The following is a 19,879-nucleotide window of genomic DNA, read 5'->3' as shown; positions in this document are numbered from 1 at the left end:
ATACAGACACAGACAGAGATACAGACACAGAAAGACATACAGCAGCTACCTAAAGGTCTTGTTTCTTCATACATTATGTTCCCTGTTGGGTTGCCTTCCTTATCTTCTGTGTCTGTTACTAAAGCTAGCTTTCTTCAACATCCAGTTCATCACTTGTAAACCCAGGAAATAATTATTTTTATTTTATGCTTTTGAATCTAAATTTTCTAGCATTTTAGCCTCCATGAGCCACTCAAAATACTCACATTGTTGAAACTACTCCCAACTCGCAGCAGCAGACTCACAGGCATATTTTTTTCGTGAGTTTATGGATGTCAATCTTTTGAAAATGCCATTAAAATGGTCATAAAATCATACAGTGCAAAGGAAGGTCATTAGACAGTGGTGGCTATGCTAACACTTTGAAATAGGTACTGAATTAGTCTCAACCTCCCAGTTGTGCTGATAGCTCTGTACAGCTTTTGTCTCAAGTGTCTACTAAACCTGTTTTGAAAATGCTTGGGATTCACTTTTCAGTCTATGCACTCCAGGTAATATCAGTAAACTACGTATTTAAGTAGAACATGTCCTTACCTAAACAGACACCAATTCCTCTCTCTCTCACACACACACACACACACACACACACACACACACACACACACACACACACACACACACACACACACACACACACCTTATCTATCTGGACATATATTCCCGTCGAGAGTCAATGCAGGCACTCCAGTTAATTTATTTTGCCCCTCTTAATCAAGTGATACTGAGGCTAAAAGAGCCATGCCCAGCAGTCACACTGTGTAACTGAGTACACACCAGAAAACAACATTGATCTGTACAGCTAATCACCAGAATAGCCAGATATTTATCCATCTTTTTTCAATTAATTATGCTTGCAGGAAAGCCTCAATAGGAACAGGACATTTAATACAAAAAGAGAGACAGCATTACAATGATAAGTGCTTTCAAGCCTATAAGTTGCTGCTGTGATATGACATTCCTCTGCCTGCTATTTTAACAAAGGCATTGACCCATTTATTTTAAATGGGTTAACTTCACTTTAAAGATATTGAACAGAGATTTCCATACAAAATTCCTCCATGGCCCTACAATCTCAATCCACCAGACCTCCATATTAACCCCCTTCATCCACATTTTTCACAATGTGTCCCTGGATTCTCCCACACCAGCACCTTAAAGGATTCATTGTTTGTATCCCATTCTTGCACAGGAGAAGCCCCCTCTCTGGAAATCCATTGCCACTCCACTCCCAGACTGAAAAAGGTTGGCCTATTTTAAGTTCTCTTCTGCATTCTGCCCATCATCCTTCCTTCACAGAAGAACAGTGTACAAGCTAATTGCTCGTTCAATATGATTATGAGGACACGCAGTCCCCTTTTATTGTCATTTAGTAATGCATGCATTAAGAAATGATACAATGTTTTTCCAGAATGATATCACAAAAACACGTCAAACTGACTTAAAAACTAACAAAAACCGCATAATTATAATGTATAGTTACAACAGTGCAAAGCAATACTGTAATTTGATAAGAACAGACCATGGCACAGTAAAAGTCTCAGAGTCTCTCAAAGTCCTATCATCTCACGCAGACGGTAAACCCCCAGTACCGCCAACTTTCCGATGCAGCATCCCGGAAGCATCCGACCACAGTCCAACTCCGAGTCTGTCCAAAAAAACTCCAAGCCTCCGACCACCTCCCGACACCGAGCACTGAACACCTTCTCTGCCGAGTGTTTCGACTCTGGCCCCGGCAACAGGAGATATGCAAAGCCGAGGATTTGGGGCCTATGTCTCCGGAGATTCTCGATCGCACAGTAGCAGCAGCAGCGAAGCGGGCATTTCAGAAGTTGCTCCAGATGTTCCTTTGCGCTTTCACAGCTGTCTGCATCAAATCCGGATTGATGCACGGCCCCCTAGTTACACATAACGATATTCATTCGGAACGGCCGCGCACACTGCGTCATGCCGCTATCTTCTCCTCCCTCCTCGTTTATTAAGGATATATATTAAGCTATGATATATCCCCCTCTGCTATGCTCAAAGTAGCTCCCTGTACATCCATAGCAGAGAGTAACTCACGTCCAAATTCCTCAAAGCCTATCCACCAGCTTCAAGACCCAAGTCAGAAATGTAATGGAGCACTCTGCACTTGCGTGGATGAGCACAGTTTCAGCAACACTCAAAGAAGCTAGCAGCCTGTTCACTCACCATCAGTTAATGTACAGTAACAGGGGCTTGCACTGTTTACAGGATGCACTTCAGCAGCTCACCAAGCACCTTAGATAGCACCTTCCAAACCCACAACCTCCACCAGCTGGAAGAACAAGGGCAGCCAAAGTACGGGAAGAACACCACGGGAAGTTGCCCTCCAAACATCACACTCATCCTGACTTAGAAAGATATCCCTGATCCCCCACCATCACTCGGTCAAGATCCTGGAACTCCCTCCCTAACAGCATTGCAGGTAGATCCACACCTCAAGATGGCACCTTACTAACACCTTCTCAAGGGCAAATGGGAATGGACAATTAAATGCGGGCTCAGTCTGCAAAGCCCACATCCCAGGATTGAATATATAAAAGAAACATGAAAATTCTAATTCTTCAGATGTAATGTATAGACAGTAAAGCACATTGAATGTCCTCATCACAAACGATGTTACATTACAAAAAGACAACTCTCTTTCTATAAACTGCAACTTGTCACCGTAGTTTCACATTAGCAATTGTTATGCATCTTTTCCACTGTGCATTAAGTTTTGAATTAACACACCTTTTCATCTGTTTACTGGTTATCCTTACAATAAACATTTTATGTAGTATTAGTTACATGCCTGCAAAGCAGCAGAAGTTAGCTGAAGAAGACAAATTTGAACTGTGAGGTGTTTTAATACCCAGCTAATTCCTTTAACTTGAATTAGCCCCATGGCAACCTGGGGTGACACAAGCTGCTAGTTAGACCTGCATTTTGAGTCTAGAGAAGAATATCCAAAACTGACAACTTAGTGACCATCGTGGCTCCTTCTCTGGGACTGCCAGCACCTTTCCAAGTGAAGTACACTAGCCTTTTGGTCCTACTATATCTTTGCTGACCATCATGTCTATACTTTTCCTATGCATTTATTCTGGTCCTTTCAGATATAATGAAAAGTAAATCAGAGCACACCTGTCCATAAAATAATCCCCAGCAACAGAAATAACCTTCTCCGTATCATGTGCTTAACAGAGTCCGTAATGCAGTAACATGTAACAAAATGATACAGGGTAGGGGAGAATGCCCTGATCAAGAGGTCAACATTACCTGTCCATTGAACTGTATATTCCTCATGAAGAGCCATTAATGATTTAACCAATCAAGATTACACTGTATCTATCAAATATAATAACTTAAAGTACTGTGTGCATTATGATACTATGTAACTGCAAAGGAATTCTTTGATATGATATCCAACTTTCACCTAATGCTGAAACTTTTAAAAAGTAAGCAGGAATTGGTGCAGAGGAGTGCTTGTTGGTTGGAGTTGACTGAGTGAGATAAAGGCTCTGCCTCAATTATAACTAGCATCCATAATTTATTTACTCTCAATAATTTCTCCTTTGGCTCCTCCAACTCTCTCCAAACCAAAGGGCACAGCTATACCTGCCTTTTTGATGGCTACATGGAACAGTCTATGTTCCACGCCTATACCAATATCACTCCCTGACTTTTCCTAGGCTACATCGGCAACTTACAGCTGCTTCCTGCTCCCATGCTGAGTCCATCGACTTCATCAGCTTTGCCTCCAACTTCCACCCTGCCCTCAAATTTACCTGGTCCATTTCTGACACCTCTATCCCCTTTTTCGTCTTTTCTGTTTCTGTCTCAGGAACCAGCTGATATCTTTTATAAACCTACCAATTCTCACAGCTACCTCTTCCCATCCTGTCTCTCCTTCTCTCATTTCCTCCATCATCACCACATTTGCTTTCAGGATGAGGCTTTTTATTCCAGAACTAATGAGATGTCCTCCTTCTTCAAAGAAATGGGCTTTCCTTCCTCCACTATCAATACTGCCCTCACTCACATCTCTTCCATTTCACACACATCTGTCCTCACCCCTATCCTCCTGTCACCCTAGCAAGGATAGGGTTCCTCTAGTCCTTACCCACCATCCCACCAGTCTCTGCATCCAGCACAATTCTCTATAACTTCCTCCATCTCCAAAGGGATCCTACCACCAAGCACATCTTTCCTTCCTGTCCCCCAACTTACTGCTTTCTGTAGGGATCGCTCCCTACATGACACCCTTGTCCATTTGTCCCTCCCCGCTGATCTCCCTCCTGGTATTTATCCTTGCAAGCAGAACAAGTGCTTCACCTGGCCCTCCCTCGCTCCTATTCAGGACCCCAAGTAGTCCTTCCAGGTGAGGCGACACTTCACCTGTGAGTCTGTTGGTGTCATCTACTGTATCCAGTGCTCCCGGTGCGGCCTCCTGTATACTGGTGAGACCTGACGTAGATTGGGATACCACTTCGTCGAGCACCTATGCTCCGTCTGCCAGAAAAATCGAGATCTCCTGGTGGCCACCTCTTTTAATTCCACATCCCATTCCCATTCCATCATGTCAGTCCATGGCCTCCTCTACTGCTGCAATGAGGCCACACTCAGGTTGAAGGAGCAATACCTTATATTCCATCTGGGTAGACTCCAACCTCATGGCATGAACATCAATTTCTCAAACTTCTGGCAATTGTCCCTCCCCATCCTCCCCATCACCATTCCCTATTCTTATTTCCCTCTCTCATCTCATCTCCTCATCTGCTCATCACCTCCCTTTGGTGCTCCTACCCCTTCCCTTCCTTCTACCCTCTTTGATCAGATTCCTCCTTCTCCAGCCCTTTATCTTTCACTGATCAGTTTTCCAGCTCTTTACTTCGCCCCTCCGCCTCTCACCTATCACATACTTCCTTGTACTTCTTCCTGTCCTCCCCCGACCTTCTTGCTCTATCTTCTCATCTTTCTTTCCAATCCTGATGGAGGATTTCAGCTCAAAGCGTTGACTGTTTAGATGCTGCCTGGCCTGTTGAGTTCCTCCAGCATTTTGTGTGTGTTGCTTGCATTTCCAGCATTTGCAGATTTTCTCCTGTTTATAACTTATTTGATGTTAGGGCACTTAGGGTTTTCACTCTTCATTCTCCGAAGGTTTAGAATTGGGATGGGCCTCCAATGCAGCTAGAAACTTTAGCACAGTGCCTTATTGTAATCAGTATTAAGAACTACTGAATTAGAGAGCTTCCGTGTTCTCTAATCCAGTGACCAAATGTGGCACAGGTAGTAACTCTGCCTAGATGATGGGTCGTAAGTGTGATCTATCCTGAAGTGATGGTAAGCACTGCTGTACGGTATCGATGCCCACTCAACTATTGGAAAAGGACTTCTCCAAATTAATTAAACTATACATAACAGTTGCTGCATTTCAGCAATAAATTCACTGTGGGAACAACGTTAAGACATTACCATGCACTACATAAATGCAAGCATTTTTCATCTCTTTCAACTGACATACTTCTGCAACTTGGAACAAGGACAATTTCTAGAACAGGCTCCATGCTGTGTTGTGACTACGGTATATCAAGATCAGTATTTCAGCATTGCAGCCAACAGATTCTGGTACAGGCTCTTCCTATGAAAGGAACAAGGATTTGGGTGGAGAAGGAGGAACAGACTTGTTACTAGGACACAGAGTTGCTTTACTAATGTTATTCCTTCAAAACAGACTGCTGTGGTTTTTTGACATTAATGTCTGTTCTGGAACCACATATAGGAATTTTTTGATGGCACTGTCCACTTCCTGTGACTGCTAAAATAATTACAGCTGTCATTACACAGCTTAAAACTTACTAAGAGTAAGATGCAATGGAACCAGTTTGAAATAAATCACTTTCTCTTACAGCAAAGTTTGTTTTAACAGGGTTTGTATACCACAGTCTTTAATGCAGTCCAGCTGGGAGCTTGGGAAACATTTATTATAATGGGAGGCTTTCTAATCCCTGAATTTGTTATAATGAGATAAATGTCATTAGTCAGATGGAATAATTTGTCAAATCTCACAAATCTTCCAAACCAAACAGTAAAATCAAGAGCAGAAGGTCCCAAGTCCTACTCCTAATCTGTTCTGTGTTAGCTGGGGAGAACAACATAGATTGGCTTCAGTGCTCCAGGGTTAGATAGGAAAAATAACAGTCAGGTATCCTGCTCCAAATCAATGTTCAGTAATTCCTTGTTAAAAAAAATGTAGATTTGAATATACATATGTCTTCCCCAGCCCACCTCTGCAAGCAGAACAGCCTAGGCTTACACATATGAAGAAATGGTCACTCAGTATAAAAACAACAGATAAGCTAACAGGGCCCATGGAAGTTTATCAGTGTCTCATTTCATACACATGCTTATTTGAAATTAAGGCATATCAAATATTGGTGATTTTTTTAAAAAATCACAAATACTCTGAAACTCATTTTACTGCAATTATGCTTTTGGAAGTTGCTGCTTTGACAAAAATAGCTGCTTGGATATTTTTAGAACGTAATAAAGAAAACCTCTGTGACTAAGACTGGACTAATCTGGAGTACAGAGAGGCTGGAGGTTAGTGAAATCATGAACATAGATTATTCCTATATTATTTCAATATAAGAAGGCACAATATTGCTGACAGGCCAAAATACAAGCCCCTTAAAAATTGGACATACATATGACAGGACACCAGCTTTACACATCTCTTACCTACACATGATCTCATGTGTCAGAAGGACTCGGCACATTTCAGGATTTTTGTCCTGTCCCTCATAAATGATAGCCTGGAACAGAAAGAGAAGGGTTAAAAACTAGAATGTGGACTTCTCTCACTCACTCCTCAGACTTCTGTTCAGGTTTGGCCTGGGCAAGGTTAGTATTGCCCATCACTAGTTACCCTGGCTGTCATGAGTGGATGGCTTTGTACCTGACTGTGTAAGTAGGATAAACTTCTCCCCTGAAATGTAATTAGGGAAACAACTGAGTTTTGTCATACAGGAGATTTACTTTCAAAAAAAAACTTAATTTGAATTCTCAAACTGTCACTGCAGGAATTTCATTCCCCGCATCTCCTAGATCTTTGACTAAGGTATAACCACAATGTCACATAACAGCAGGATGTACAACCTCTAATGCAATCCTTTTAATAGAATTGACATGAATACCAGGGTACAGCTTCTCTATATCAAATCACTGCGGCAGAGAAAAGTTTGCAAAACTTTCTGTGACTAGTACATATTTACTGAGACATAATAACTAAGATAATTAGTCAGCATACCACTCACAGTAACTTAATTATTAAATATCAACCTAATGAAACATTCTATGGCCATAGAACAAAAATTACAAAGCTGAACAAAATCAGATACTTTGCTACTTTGCAATTTGCTTCCACTATTTTCATTTCCTTTGGGGGGAGTTCTGCATATTTATGGGTTGTAGTAATGTTTAACCCGGCAGTTGAACTGTGTGTTTACCAGTAATCTCAGATCACACTTAACATCAAATTTAACTGAATTTCAATCAAAGCTATGATGGCAAATTAAAATAATCTGATGAGACATTTAAATCTACGCTTTACCAGGATAGGCTACACATATTTTAACATCTGTTTGACCGATATTAATACTGCAGCCTATTTTAAGTTTGGTTAACATTTTGTTTTTAACTTATGTGTCCATATTAAGAGCAGAGCAGAAAATAGTTCACTCTAAAACTTTCATCTACATTAGTTGAAAGGGAAAAAATTAGAATCCCAATTTTATCCCTGGCAACGCTTTTGTGTGGAGTGTATTTACAACCCAGCAAGACCTTTTCCTTGTCATCTCAGTACTTTAGATTTTGGGATTTTGTGAAACAAGAGTGTATTTCAAAGTAAAATAGGTGCTTTGCAAATGATGGCTGCAAATTTTTAGGCACTCTGGTAAAGATGTGGTTATCAATAGTTCCAAAATCTTTGCTTTAAGGTGGTATTTATTCACCTGTATTGGATGCCAATTAAAACACTCCACCTACTGACCACTGCCTACAGCTGGGCAATAACTCATTGGTGAAAACATACTCAAAACATCTCATGCAAGGTTGTTGCAGGATTTATGAAATATTGCAAGCTATAAAGGAGTTGGTCCTTTACTACTGGGCAGACTGCTATTTATAAAACCAAGTTAACTGCAAAGATGCAAATTGAGAGAATTCTCTAAGCAAAAGGAAACAAAATGTAAATCATTTCCATAAACCGTAATGTCGTGTTAAGCACTAGAGTTATCAAATTATGAATAATGTAGACACAATAGGTGAACATTACAACTCTGCATAATTATTGCACAATTCCCCATCTTTATAGTTACCTTGTGATGCACCAACATATATATTTTTAATATTACTTACATCACTATAAATAATGGGTAAAATGGAAATCCAGTATAGAATGCTCATTACACGGCTCGCTAATTTCATGTTAATTTCCACATTTGCAAAAAAAATCCCTTGACAAAGTATGCTTTCACACGTTTCACAGTTGTTTAAATAGAATATGCGTACGTCGCCTGTGTACATGTAGTTTAGTTTCCCAATACAGGGCCGAATTAAATTTAATTTAATATTGCAAAACAACAAACAAAAATCCATCTACAACCCATAGGCGATCAGTGAGTGTCGTGTGGAGGGGGAGGGGTGTTAGACTCTGGGCCCAAGACAATGATGAAGAGAAACAGGGCGGCAGATTTGGAGAGCTTTTCGCCGACAGATGGTGAATCGCGTTCAGAATGCCACCCCAACTGCTCGCATGTGTTTACTGTTGTTTCCGCAAGCTCTGTTTTCCTGTGAAATCTTAACCCCGTTCCCTTACAGACACACCAGAGAAACCAACGACTGAGGCGAAAGAAAAATGGGAATACGCAGAACTAACCTTCTGTGCGTTTTATAACATAGAATGAAAATGGGAAAATGTAAAATAATAATATATTAATAAATGGTTTAATCAAAAATCGTATTAAATCCAGCGGTGGGAATAAAACCCCTTGAAAGTAATGCGTTTGATCAGAGGTGCGATCTGAGAGTTTTTTAACTTCATTCATTTTTAATGTATTCAGATAATTATTCTTCTATTACGCATACCGTTAGAGCATGTGATCAGGCATTTAGAATAATTCTCGATCTGACTTAGGATGTAACGTACAAACACCTGGGGTGTTTTAAAATTGGGTATACTGAGTGTACGCTGGAAAGGAAGGAAAACAAAGCTGAACTTAAAAGCTAAGATTTATTTTAGAAAGGAGTATATGTGGGCATATCAGAAGTTTGATGGGATGGGATAATCAGAATCTCAGAGGTCAAACGCAGCCGCAGGACTGAACGGCCCCTCGACCTTCAGAATCGAAAAGACCGTCTCCCTGAAATCGCTGCTTCAATCGGAATATATTATATCAGATCTTTCCACTTAGAGAAAAGCAGCAAATAAATGCCCTTCCAACATTCGACACATCACACCGCCGCTGTTAAGGAGCACCTAGGCGGGGGTAGTGTGATGAAGTGGCGCGAACTTGCTATATTTTATTTTTTATGTTAAAAATGACCCAGAAATAGAATTACACTATCAACAGGTTATTTTAAGATTGGTGATGCCAGATTATCAAAAAGTTGATATGACATTATTTACCTAGCGTATATATCTGTGTAATATGTAGTATATTAAAGTATCTATATACAGGCATATTGAGAAGATATATAACGCGGTTGCCATTGTGATTAATGCGTCTTCATTATTTTGAAAAAGATTTTACGTGCATTATTATCTTTTGCACACATGTGTTAAAGTTCTGTGTTGTTAAATAGGACTGATTTAAATGTGTATCATGATTTCTTACTGAAATTGTACATTGTTTCTCAGATTACAGATGAGTCCTTTCCTTGGCCCAAGTACTCCTCAGTAGCGGAGTTAAGAAAAACAAATATCAAAAGAACTGTTGAGATATTTTCATAACAAGATTTGCCTGCTGATGTTATGGTTTGTTAAGGGACAGGAAGCGAGGCACTTCAGAAACCAAACGTGGCGGGAAGCAAAGATGGACAATTCAGACAAAGAGATTATTCTTATTTTGTTACAAAATTCATCGTTGTCTCGCTGTAAAATAGCTCGGGTTTGTAGCTCTCTTAAAATTGACCAGAGTTCACAAGTTTGGAGCACAGGGAAACGTTGACTCGGGTAAAAATCCCGTTTCGGTGAGTTCTCTTGTATTCTTGAACTTATGGATCACGAATAGTATTACTGGGCCTTAAACCGTGGAATCATAATTATTTTTATTATTAATAAATATTAAACATTGGAATTAAATCAACGCTAATTGAATTCAACCCTGTAACTTAGGGACTCATTAACCTCATGTGAATCTGTACATTAGTTGGAGAATGGATATATTATGATATGTGCTTAGAGGCGAGCATAATCGTTGGATTAACCCAAAAGGGAGTATCTAGTAGCAAACCTCACCGAACTGTAAACAAACATAGCCAGAGTACTGTGTATAACGTGAAAAACTGTAGGCAGCTAGTAGGAACACCAGGCAGTTTCACGCAACTTTTAAACTACATTGTGCATCATAGATTACAAAATTCAAAGATAAACTTCACTAATCACAGAAACAAAATCCATCACAAAATGCCACAACCACTGAAGTTTGGAGACATTAAACTTGTTCGATTTGAACATCTGGGCTGCACAGCGACCCACGTTCCAGCCCCCGTCAGCCTGCAATTGTCAGAGCGCCTTTTCACTCCTGCACTTTCGGAACTGCTGGTCAAAATCCTCTCTGTCCCACCCCTCCCTCCTCACCTACACATTCACAATGTTCGCGGGGGCGCTTACTACAACTACAGCTTTACTTCACGTCAGCAACACCAAACTTCCTCAAAACCTTTTCGTTATTGTTTCCAATACAACAGCTTGGTCGCGCAACAATTTTCTCGGTAATTTAATTCGTATTTCAAACTGTACAGCACAAGCATCAGAACCAGGACCCGTGTCTTATCCCCCAACACGATTAAACTTTAACCATTCTGAAATTATTTTTATATCCTTGCTTACCTGTTTTGTCATCGAGTCTATGAGTCGCACGTACAAATCTTGTTCGGTCCTGATACCTAATCATAGGAATAGTGAAAATTGACAGCTTCAACTTGAAGATGTTAGGACTAGCATTTAAAACCGCACAGCAACACTTTATTCCCCTTTCCTCGCCCGTCAGGTGTGTGAGAACCAAACTCAGAGGATGGGAAGGTGTGATTAGTGTGGAGCAGTCCTTTTAGGTGAAAACATGTAGAGGGAAGATTATTTAAAAGCGGATTAAGGACCATCGTGGATAACTGTTGGAAACGTTTTACTAATGCAAACCGCGTTTGGTTTTATGTGATTCCACAACGAAAATTAAACAGCAAAACTCCTACTCCTTTGGAAATATTGAAGAACGGCGGGAGGCAGATGTGCGGAGCAAGGAAAACTTAAAGCCTGTGTTTTGTGTGTGTGAGAGAGAAAGAGCTAAAGGCAGAGTGTGGGTTTAAAAGAAGTGAAGTTCCGAGACGGTAAGAAATTACACTTCTAACAAACGGAATGGCGTGTGCAAACGAGACGGAAGGGAAACGGGCGAGGTTCTCGGAGCGAATTTTGAGCAGTGTCTGGTCCAGGACGGGAGAGGTGAATCCCGCAATCATTGTCGCGGATTTGCAAGTTAGCACAACTCAGAGAAAACAACTTACCATTACTGTAGAGCAGCTGTAATCTGTAATGAATCCCATTATTGGTCTTTTCTCCACTTAATTCCTGAAACGATGTTTGAAAAGAACGCGATTTTTTTAAAAAAGCTCCACTAAATAAAGCGAAACCGCAATTTTAAATTCCTTTTATAAAGTTTTAAGGTGAGAGATCCAGGTCTGTTCGATGCGCGCAGTAACTCGCTCGCCTAAAATCTGGGTAATTAGCTTTTGAGTAATTATTTTTTTAAAGATTGGAAAATTGTCAATTACTTTTTTTTCTCTTTTTTAATTTAAGAAGTGGAGACAGAACTTAAAATATCGATTTAATTGGAGTAGGGTAGTTGTCCATATTATACAATATTTTGCCAATATATTGAGAAATCACTGTGATCTCGGTGGTGATAACTGATAGCCAGTGCTTAGCCAGTTCACACTCCCGCTTGTTCCGTCTCCCAAAAGCTAGTCTCAAACTTTTATTCCAGAAACAAAATTAAACTTACTTTTTCTTTCTCCACGAAGCCCACGAAGGCTGTCCGCTCTATTTCCACTGGCTGACCTTGGCGGTCATAGAGGGCCAGTACAAAGTGAAAGAAGTTGGATTTGCGCAGATTAGAAGGCGGTTGTTTCTCGAAATGTGCCCGGGCTAGACCGACGCCACTGCGGGCAAATAAGAGCAGGGGGAGTCGGTGAGCGGAAAACAGACACCGAATGACAAAAGAACTCCAAAATCTATCCCTTCTCAAGGCAATGTACAAAATTCACATTAACTAAACTTCTTCTAAACCCAAATCTAAAATAATTTTGCACTTTACGAAATTCCTGGTTAATTTGCAATGTAGTGTCAGAAACGATGAAATGTTTAACCCGCCAGTTTAGTGATTCCGGGCACCAGTCGCAGCTCTTACAACAAAACTTGCATTATTTTATTATTAGTGGTTTTAAGTCGTTTTCTTTTTCTAAAAAAAACGTTTTTGGAAAAGTTAGCGTCACGCTATCGGGGAGAGCATAACGGGGAGAGCGTAACGCAAAATACCAATGGTCGCAATATGGCAATTTGTATATTCATCCAAGAAGCGAAAAGACTCAAAAACAGGGAGACAATGAATGATCGTAAAAGAAATGTTTAAAAGATGTCAGATAAAATATATGGGCTTGCTTTGATCTCGAACCCGATTTTTACGAGATCTACCGAGCATAATAAATACGCACTTTGATATTACGGAGGTGCGGGCGGATCATGAACAGCAATACCATGCCTACCTCTGAGCGGCCGTGTTTGCATCCATTATCCCGGCTCCCTGCATCCAGGAACGGACAGCATTCATTCCGCTTCCGATCGGTTCTTCCTTCATGCTGCCCCCGCTTCGCTGTATGTTTTCCTGAATCCCAAACATGGGAACAAGCTAGTCTTTTCCCCCACTCTCTTCTCGCCGCCGTCAAAAGCCACCAGAACAGTTAAAGATGTTGAAACGCAGTTTACGGCCGTCAAGTATCCTCCAAAAAAAGTGCAAAAATAATAGAGTGATAACTGCGCTGCGCTGGTCACCAGGGAACAAAAGTGATGGGTGAGAGAGAGGGAGGGAGGGGGGAGAACGGGAGTAGAGAGGGGGGACACTGTAATCCGTTTTAGTAAAATATTCCCAAGAAAGAGGGTCAAAAGGTGGAGAGAGCAGGTGAGATTGAAGCAGACGGAAAAATCAGGCCGGACTGACAGGCTTCGGAGCACCAAGTGTCATGGTCTAATTAGAAAAACTAAGTTTATTTTCTCTCTCTCCCTCTCTCTCTCTCTCTCCTGCTCTGTGAGTGTGTGTGTGTGTGTGTGGGTGTGTGTGTGTGTATGTGAGTGTGTATGTGTGAGTGTGTGCGTGTGTGTGTGTATGTGTGTGTTTGTGTGTGTGTGTGTGTGTGTGTGTGTGTGTGTGCGTGTGTGTGTGCGTGTGTGTGTGTGTGTGTGTGTGTGTATTCACAAACGGTCGCATCTGCGGTGTAGCGAATGAATGGAAATGCGGGACGATGAGGTTTTCCCTTGTGAACGATGCGGGGATTTCAGAGCGGGGGGGTGGGTATTATTGGTGGGACTAATGCTTGTTCTCTGATCTCTCGGGGTGGGAGGCGGAGAGGGAGGGGGCGGGCGGGAGTCAGTGATGGGAGCCGACTGCCCTGAAGGAATTCGGATTTACCTCTCTCTCTCTCTCTCTCTCTCTCTCGCTGCCACGCTTTTTGAGCTACCCCACTCTAACCCCTGTCTCTTCCCGAGGGCAAGCAGCCTCCCGTATGGGTCGCGGCAAGTGAGAGGGTTGGAGGGCTGGGGGGGGGGGGGAGGCTGAACGATGCATACCAAATATGGTAAAACCCGCCTCCACCCTGAGCCAATAGCGATGCGGCGTGCTCATGATTGACAGCAAAACCTGACAATAGAGTAAAACATGTTTTGTTCTTTTCATATTTGACATAACAAAGCGGCAAAGGTACAAGGAATTCACTCTTTAGAAATACAATCTGTCCCATTGGAATATTGGTTACATACAATATCTTTATGAAATATTTATTTTATGAACAATATATTTTTCTGCAAAAAAATCACACGAGTTTACTTGGGTTGATCTGAGTGTGTTGATCATCGCTCGCTGAGAACCTTGCAACTTCACCCGGAGTCGCATACTGTATCCTGATCTGCCAACGCCGCTGAGGTGTGTATTTCCCACCGTCCCGCTCCACAAAACTCACTCAATCCCTGTATAAGGGTGAGGATGCTAAATCAACACGAACAGCTTTGCACCTTCCCATAGGTAATCGTCTTGGAAAGTTCTTGGAGAAACATTGGTGGGTGTAATATCTTTGGCGAGAGTTAAAGAGGAGGGGATGGCCTTCGGGCCTTCGCCAACCAGGCAAATCCGATGTGCTTCCTGAAATGACTCTCACGTCCCCTCCACTCTCATGTCCATGTGCTCACACACAATGCCTAACAAAACGCACACACGACGTGCACATATGTTAAATACATGTATAGACAATAGACACACTAAACACACACACAGAATATACCGATATACTTCTGCTCTGTCGCACCTTATTTATACGAACGCAAAGAGTTACAAACTGATGCCCGCTCTCACTGGCGTTATAGCGAAAGTAAATTAACTAGATGTATACGAACAAGAGGTGTGATTATTTTGATTTATAAAGCAGAATAATGCTCACCATGACTTGTAGGTTTGAATGTTTTTATGTGAGTATTTGGATATTAACCTCATGCACAGATAAGGGTTTAAGATTTACTACATATCGCATTTAATAACCGTGTGTACAGCATGTAGCACCGTTCAAGATTGTTTCCTTTCGCCTATTAATCCCGGGATTTAACAGGGGGAAGATTCCTGGTAAAAGAGCCTGGAACGGGCAGCTCTTTTTCCGACCTCGGATCCCAGAGCTTTCCGTATATCTATCGCCTGAGCTTTATTCTCACCCTCGCTACTTGGGAACACATGAAAAGAACATAACTTTGCTAAAGAATCAGAGTTACCAATTTCCAGTGTGCAGACGGCAGCCTTCACTCACACCCTGACTAATGGAGAAATTGACTCTCTCTCACAAGAACTCAGGGAATTTGGGTCTGAATATTGTTTTAATCCATCTCCCGTCAAAACACAAACACGCCGCCCAGACACCATCCTCTCATCTCCCGCCCAAACCCCACACTACCCCCGGTCCTGACCGATCGAATGTAAATCATTTTCTGCTCTTGACCCAAGGCTACATTTTGGAAGGTGAAGAAAACAGAGCCAAAGTTACATTGACAGCATGAACTTCACACTTCTCGGGTCCTGAGAGGCGGTCCCACTTGAATTCAGTGTCTGTTGATATCCAGGTGAGGAGATGGACTTTCCACACCGTAACCACAGTAATTCTGGACAGGGAAATGAAGCGCCTCAAAGGCATTCCGGATATGACCAGGAAAATAGGTCCCAACTCTTTAGGGAAGAGATCGTCGAGCAAGCACAGAGCGTTAATCTCGATTAATTGCGAATTTGATTGTGGGGTTATGGAGAGGGAGAGAGATGATACAAAAATGAAAACAATTTAATTCAGTTTCAGTCAATATTTCATTCCAGTTTTCCCATGTCGCTTTAGACGAGGGGAGAGAATTTGGCAAAATCACATTAAATATTTAAATTTGTCCATACCTTGCGCACACCGATTAAGTAAAACTCGTAATAAAGTAGTGAGCATGAAAAACTTATAGAATCCCGAGCAAACAACCGGCAAAATTCCGTTATCCCGCAGAATTAAACTGCGGAGATAGTTATCACAGGGGTCATTTCTTTCATTATTAAATATTGCTTGTTCCAATCGATAATAACCAGTGCGATAGCTACAGATTCTTCCCGGAAAAGACGTTTTAGCGAAGGAGGCGGAAAAGTACAGCTTTGTACAAAGGTTCCATCAGCTTTGAGAGATGACAGTGATCTTTTAAATATACATCAGGATTTTTACTAGCACACACGTGAATGCATGCGATAAAATATTTATTTGCTTCCTACAGTTTCTCCCCCAAGTAACAAATTGACCCAATTAAAACAATTATTTAAACGACATTGCCGTTGAATAATATTAGGAAAAGTTAATGACTTCGTCCCATCGATTAGGTGAAAAGGCGTTTTATTTTTTTTTACATTAAATTGCTTCTACTGAACGGCATAAATGTTTTTAATGCCTTGTAGACCCAAAATATGCGAGAGGAGAACGGAATGAACTCCAACACATTCAGTCTTATTGAATTTCTGTCGTATATTCAGCCGCGACATTTTCTTCCAGGGTTTGTATTAGGCAAGATATCGTGGCTCTCAAATATTCAAATTCTTTTTTCCTTGAGGACGGCGCACCAGGAAAACCAAATTCTGCGACGGGATCTTGAGTTTTTTTTAAAACTGCACCTTTCATTGAGTTGGTCAAAGATATGCGAACCGTTAAATCGTCGCGCCGTTAGTGCTAGTAATTTGTAAAGCCTTACATAATGCAACTGGTCAAAGGCAGGGGTAAAAAAATTCCTACGGGAAAATAGCATCCCAGGAATAGGTTTAACAGGCAGCCCCTCAAACGAAACACTGGACTAGTATCTAAGAGAGACGTTTGTTAATCTGAAAAAAAGTTCGGAGGGATCTCCCAGGCTGCTGGAGTGTTAGCGCTGGTTTTATTTTCCTGCTGCCTTCAGGGCTCAGTTATTTTTTTGGAGTCAGGTACAGTGCCGACAAGGACTGAGTCCCATCGCGCAACCTAAATCGGTGTACAATTACATACCCCAGTTTCTTCAAAATCTCTTCCCACTATTTATTTTCATTTTAATTTTATTGGCCGCAGTTTAATGAGCGTTTCTTTATATGTTTATACGCGCACGAGCCTTGTCTGGTTTTAGACTTATAACATAGTTTGTTTTTAAAGCCACGTAAAATCGTTCAGATTGACTCGCGATATATTAATACCAACACAATCTTCAGCTCTTTAACACTTTGCAAACCCAAATGCTCCAGTTCATTAAATGTATGTTTAACAGACCTTTTACTTGTTTGAGAGCAGGAGCTCGGAATAATAAGTTTATTTGCAATGAAAAAGCAAACTTTCAGAAAATGTCGAAGGACTTGGAATGGGGAATAACTAAGGAGCAGAATAAGAGAAGGTGGTTTGTAAGAATGAGAAGTTGGGGGGGGGGGTGCAGGAGACAGAGAGCGAAGATAATAAGGATTGAATAAACGAGAGCCGGAGAAGGTTGGGGAAGTCAGTGTTTCTCATTAACATCCGTCAGGTTGATGGGCATTCTGTGCACAAGCGCGCCATCTAACGGCGACATGTGGCCGCGGCTGCACTCGTCGAACCAAACAGAACTAAACGTGTCTTAGATCTTTGGGATGTTATCAGACCGCTCACACGGTAATTATCAGGATGTCATCAGATGAAAGGCTCGTGGAAGAGGAAATGTTTGATAAACATCAAACCTACACTAAACAACTTAATTTTAGTTGCAGTATTATTTCCTATCAATGTTGTGGAAATGCGCCTTTTGAAGTTTTCTCTGAATTTCCCATTAGGATATCAATACCTGAAATATGTTGCTATGACTCCAACATTTACAAAGTCTAATGAAAATTTATTTATTTATTATATTTTGGGTTTAATAATAACTTTACTAACTTCGCATTCACAAGGGAAATGAACATAGAGGTTCGCTGGGGCGGGATTGAGTGAGGGTGACGCTGATAAACAGTTGTGTGATACGATTGCAGACTACCATGGTTTAAAAAAAACACGCAAATTAACAAACTGATTACTGTAGTCAGTTAAGAGATTAATGCAATGAGTTTCTGGGGAAAGGAGTAGGAACGGGAATAATTTAAGTCTCCAGTCATTTGTTGCGTTCGAATTTCCGAAGTTATCAGCCTTCATAATCATACATACGCACCTCTATCTGTGTACGTGCACACAGATAGACGCACATGTAGTTGTACATTTATAAACACATACGGAGATGAACAATGGGTAAGAAAAGACCTAACCTTTACATGACCCCTGTAAAGAGAAAACTTTATAACTTTAACTTCCGACCATATCCATACAACTAGCAGGTTGGAAAAGTTAGTCGGACTGAAGAGCGAGGAGGGAGTAAACCCAGTTTTGAGCCACCTGGCGAGTACCTTCATTAAGATCAGGGATTGAGGGTAGCGATAGCGTTAAAACGCAGGCATAAAGAGATGAGTTATGACAGGGGGCGGGAATGAGTGGAAAATACATGGGAGAGTTGTCCGAGAAATGACCCATGGTCTTACCCTGCTCTGGTCAGCTCCAGACCAGAGGGTCTGTTGCTATTGCAATAACAAGTGTCGACCAGAGAGAGAGGAGAGGGATTCTCAGGGTCAGCTCTGAGCAGACAGAAGAACCCAAGGTGGCGGTGAGGTGGGGTGGCAACAGGCGAGAAGGGAGGATTTTGAAAAGCGAGCCAAATGAGAGTGATAGACACATTGTTGGAGTACGGTGCCGCGTGGGTTTCCTCTTCCTATAAAAAGAATATGACTTGCTATATAAAACGTTTAATGACGAAGAATTATTTCCAAGCAGAGATGTGGTGGCTCGGGATATCTCAGCACAGACTGTCAGGCTGTTTCGGGCTTTGAGATCGTCTCGCCTCTGGGGCCACGCTGCCCCGGGGTTACAAGCTGGAAACATCCGCTTACGAGTAAATGTTTGGGGACCCTGAACACTGAACACACACACACAGTCGATAATCATATATCCAGACCACGCACACGAAGAAACGTAGAAGGCACCGCGGTTTAAAAACCCACCACCCCCCGCCTCCGTTCTTATTTTGCTGTTTGTCGCGCCTTTAAGCGCCAAACGATTTTGGTTCAAGGGATGGAGTTAATCGCATTAAACAGATCACAGATATTTGGATAGAATCGCTGCTACTCTGACTTGGCAATAAAACAGTTAAAGGGTTAACGCAAACAGTACTTCGGGGAAGGATGAGGGCAAAGTTTGCGGTGCCTTTTCCTGACCCGGTTCTATCTCTGCAGCTGCATCTCCGAGCCAGAGCAACATCTGCCGTTCTAATATCAACACTGACACCCAGTGCTCGAGTGCCGATATTACAGAATGGGAGCCGCGAGGGCGGACGGAAGTGCCCGGGACAAGTTAACAGCGAATGGGAATCTTAAAACCTTTCAGCCATGGAAATATCCAGGGGATACTGCCAAGAGGTCACCGAGCTAAGTTGTTAATGTGCCCCCCCTCTCCGAAGACACCTCCCGAACTGCTGAACATTTCCTGCTCTCCTTTTCAGTGGCTGATTTCGATGAGATTCATGAAATAACTGCTCCAAATTCGCCTCATACATTTACACTTTACCGCGTCCTTTCTTTATGTCACCGAGATGAAGTAAATTCACAGGTCTTAGAAATATAATTCTTTATCCTAGTTAACATCTGAAACTTCGCCTTTCATTTGCTGAAACGTGTAATATCGCAGCTTCCACGTTTCCTGTCTGCAGGAGCAGCTTCTTCCAACGCTC

At 41.7% G+C, this 19,879-nt stretch overlaps 1 protein-coding gene across 4 annotated transcripts in view; it reads right to left on the bottom strand.

Annotated features, from left to right (window-relative positions):
* ebf1a (EBF transcription factor 1a) overlaps nucleotides 1–14,630 on the bottom strand; it is a 476,793-nt gene extending 462,163 nt beyond the window's left edge. Inside the window, exons 1-6 of one of the 4 annotated variants that reach the window (XM_072263544.1) lie at nucleotides 14,415–14,630; nucleotides 13,081–13,314; nucleotides 12,321–12,477; nucleotides 11,824–11,887; nucleotides 11,156–11,211; nucleotides 6,784–6,857 (exon numbers count right to left, since the gene is read on the bottom strand). In XM_072263544.1, coding sequence (XP_072119645.1) covers nucleotides 6,784–6,857; nucleotides 11,156–11,211; nucleotides 11,824–11,887; nucleotides 12,321–12,477; nucleotides 13,081–13,214 — 485 coding nt within the window. In that variant the 5' untranslated portion in view covers nucleotides 13,215–13,314; nucleotides 14,415–14,630. Of the gene's footprint in view, nucleotides 1–6,783; nucleotides 6,858–11,155; nucleotides 11,212–11,823; nucleotides 11,888–12,320; nucleotides 12,478–13,080; nucleotides 13,976–14,000; nucleotides 14,107–14,414 lie in introns of those variants that run through there. The other 3 variants (XM_072263543.1, XM_072263545.1, XM_072263546.1) reach the window with 3 other exon arrangements.
* Between the last annotated feature and the right edge of the window lie 5,249 nt (nucleotides 14,631–19,879).

Source organism: Mobula birostris, chromosome 7 (assembly GCF_030028105.1).
Source record: "Mobula birostris isolate sMobBir1 chromosome 7, sMobBir1.hap1, whole genome shotgun sequence".
NCBI lineage: Eukaryota > Metazoa > Chordata > Chondrichthyes > Myliobatiformes > Myliobatidae > Mobula > Mobula birostris.
The sequence above is the reverse complement of the archived record's forward strand: the minus strand, read 5'-3'. Positions and strand labels throughout refer to the sequence as shown.